Source organism: Pygoscelis adeliae, unplaced genomic scaffold, assembly GCF_000699105.1.
Source record: "Pygoscelis adeliae isolate BGI_AS28 unplaced genomic scaffold, ASM69910v1 Scaffold186, whole genome shotgun sequence".
In the NCBI taxonomy this organism is placed as follows: Eukaryota; Metazoa; Chordata; class Aves; order Sphenisciformes; family Spheniscidae; genus Pygoscelis; species Pygoscelis adeliae.
In genome coordinates this window covers 1772957-1775986 of record NW_008825071.1, presented here as the reverse complement: position 1 = coordinate 1775986, position 3030 = coordinate 1772957, and the positions used below count along the sequence as shown (strand labels likewise).

Sequence of the window (3030 nt, the reverse complement as noted above, 5' to 3'; positions counted from 1 at the left end):
CATGTGCAGATTTTCAATGTCACACACACATCTCAGTTCATAACCATGTCAATTACATATGATATGCATTGTTTTCCAGCTTTTTTTTAGATTTTCATCTTGTTTTCTTTCTTCTCCCAACAGAAATCATGCGATCAAATGGATTTTGTTTAGCCAACACTGAAACGATAGTCATTGACCACAGTATACCCAACGGAAAAGAGAAGCACCTGGATGTAGATTCAGCAGAACACTTGTAAGTGGGGTTTGTGCATGAGTAATGCTGTCAGCTTCGGGTAGACTGTAGCTTTCCCACCCCCCCTAGCAAAATGTTATCCTCTGTCTAGGACCAACACTTGTACAGCTGTCGTTCTGGCTGGTTAAAGATTACTGGGCCTGATTGCTAACGCTTTACAGCTCTTTCTATTAAAACGGATAAAATGGCTGTTGGTGAGAATGATTGACCCCAAGGAGCCCAGTCCTCTGTGTATGAAAAAAAGCTGTGGTTATCATAGGGGTCCTGCCAGGTGAGACTAGAGGAGTTTTTTCTTTCTCTCATGATTGTGATGAGAGGTGGTTTGAGCCCAAATTTGGAAACTCAAACGTCCTTACAAATGGAATATCCTTCTACGAAGGGTATGCTTTATTTGGGAAGCAAAACACCACCCTTGGAGGAGGGGAAGACACCCCTGAACGTAATCGAAGGAAGCTCAGCAGCTGCTCAGGTCCTGCGGCATGCTGGGACTTGGTGAAGCATGTGTATTTCATTAGGGGAGGGGGAAGTTAGACTAGTCTTTGTAAATTCTGCCTCCCAATGCATGTAGGTATTGTGAGGTCAGAGACCTGTAACCAGGAGGGCTTTCATGTAGGTCTTAAGTTAGTGACTGTATTGACAGACGGGTATTGACGGAAATCTGCTCCTACAGATTTCTGTCATAGCAGGTGATTGATATTTCAATGAGCTTCAGGTAGTGCAGCATTTAAATATTTTTAATGAGAAACATTGACCTACTTTCTCATTAGAGCAGTCGAAATGATGGAAACAGAATACGAAAAGCCTTATGGAGGCTTTATCTTTGAATGCAGTGCTCTGTCTTGCCACATTTGAAATGTGGTCATTGCCAGTCTGTCAAAAGGTTTAGAGCTTGACAAGATTTTGTCAGGGGCTGGAGTGTATCTCTGGCTCCAGTGTAATTTCCTGAAGTCTTTCTATTAACTTATCACTTAGTGTTTTGAACCTTGACCTTGCTAACAGCATATAAGCTTGTATCAATGAGGCTGAAGCGACATGCTGGAGGTAATTCTGTAACGCCAATGTCTGGAAATTAAAGTTGTCATAGTTCATAGTGGATCACTCTTTAGTACTGAGAGTGACAAATTATAGGAGCAAATTACCAAAGAAAGACTTTTCCTGCCTTATTTTGATTACTTAAAAAAATTTTGATTAAAAAAAATTAAAATCTAGTTTTGATTTTAAAAATGTGCTGCAGCTCAAGCAAAACTTACTGGTCTGGGATAAGAAACTGCCATCATCTAGCTGTCATCCCACTGAAGTCAGAGATTATTAAGACCAGAAAATACTAATATGATAAAAACTGTATGGTAGGCATGGTTTCCCAGAAACTGTGGTGGAAGAAATAAATCTAGGGTAACAGCCTGGCTTTGTGCACTTGTATTTTAACTTCCCTGAAGGAAGTTAAATCAAGAGTCAAGAAGTTAATAAATTTCAGATGTCTGTTTTACATGGTGCCCTAAATTTGCCCATCCTGTAGCTGTACTTTATAGCTGAGAGGTAATAGCTAGGAGATAATGGCACTTGTGTAGCACAGCTGTTGTGTAAAAATTGAACTTTTTTTAAAAGCAGAAGTTTTCTATACTGTTGCTTTAAATGCAGGTTAGTAGCCCAGAAAGGAAGCTTTAAAATTTTTCAAAATCCTATGCAGTTCCTTTTTGGTCTCTCTGAAATTGGATTTATGGTACTGGTGTTTTCTATTCTGAAATCAGAGTTAATTCCTTGTGGACTTGTATATCCTCAGATGGGAACCTTTTCCTTCCAGCAACATTAAACTCTGTATGACTTTTGGGTTTTGGCTGCTGATGTACTCGAATCAGACATTTTGCAAAGTAAACCTGTATTTTTTGGAGAGAAGCCCTTGCAGCTTCAGCAGGTAGCGTTCATTCCCCAAGGTCCTGCTGCACTGGTTAGCTGCTGTAGCCTGCAGTGCTACCTACCCAGTGATCCATCAGCTGAAAAGTCTCATACTTGTTGCAAAAGAAACAATAGCATTTTTGCAAGCTGGAGTTCCTTACTCTGTTGTTCTGAAGTAGTTGCTTTCTGCTTCCTTCATTTTCTCTCTAATTTTACTTGGCAGTACACCATACTGTTGCAAAATGTGGTGAACCCAGTGTGCTCAGCATCCACGTGGCATAAATAGTCCTTTTATGCATGGTTCTTGGAGTACTCTGCAGTCCTTTTGAAAGGAGAGGTGGTAAATAAACGCACTCGAACTTATGCTTTGGTTTTGTTACAGAGGTGCCTTCCCCTGCCAGGGCTGTTTGCACTTCTGTCTCTTAGGCCAGCAGCAGAGGCTGTGGCATTGGACGTGCTGCCTTTTTGGCAAACTCACTCCAGTACTAGATGTGCGTTTTCAGGATGGTGCTACCATTGTCACAAGCATCTTGCAGTCCACGGGAGAGACTTTCACAGGTGGCGATGCAAAAGCAGCACAGAGATGGTGAAATTAGATACAGAACTTTTCCAGGAAAATGAAATCCTACTCTTGACAGGAAAAGAAAATGCTTCCCCTGTGCTTTTTAGTCTTAGATGGGAGGACATTTGTTCAGGTACTGCTTGTACATAAGGTGATGAGAGGAACTGGGCTGTTGTCTCACACCATGTTTACACTGGTGTTCCTCCTGTGAGTTAATGAGAAGCATCATGGAATCATTTAGGTTGGAAAAGACCCTTAAGATCATTGAGTCCAACCCGACATCGAGTAAACCTAACACTGCCAAGTCCACCACTAAACCATGTCCCTAAGCACCTCATCT

At 41.4% G+C, this 3030-nt stretch overlaps 1 protein-coding gene across 1 annotated transcript in view; it reads left to right on the top strand.

Annotated features, from left to right (window-relative positions):
• Positions 1-3030, top strand: part of PXDC1 (PX domain containing 1) — a 13534-nt gene that overhangs the window by 4317 nt on the left and 6187 nt on the right. Inside the window, exon 3 of the mRNA XM_009326524.1 lies at positions 124-235. Within this exon, the coding sequence (XP_009324799.1) occupies positions 124-235 (112 nt within the window). The remainder of the gene's footprint in view (positions 1-123; positions 236-3030) is intronic.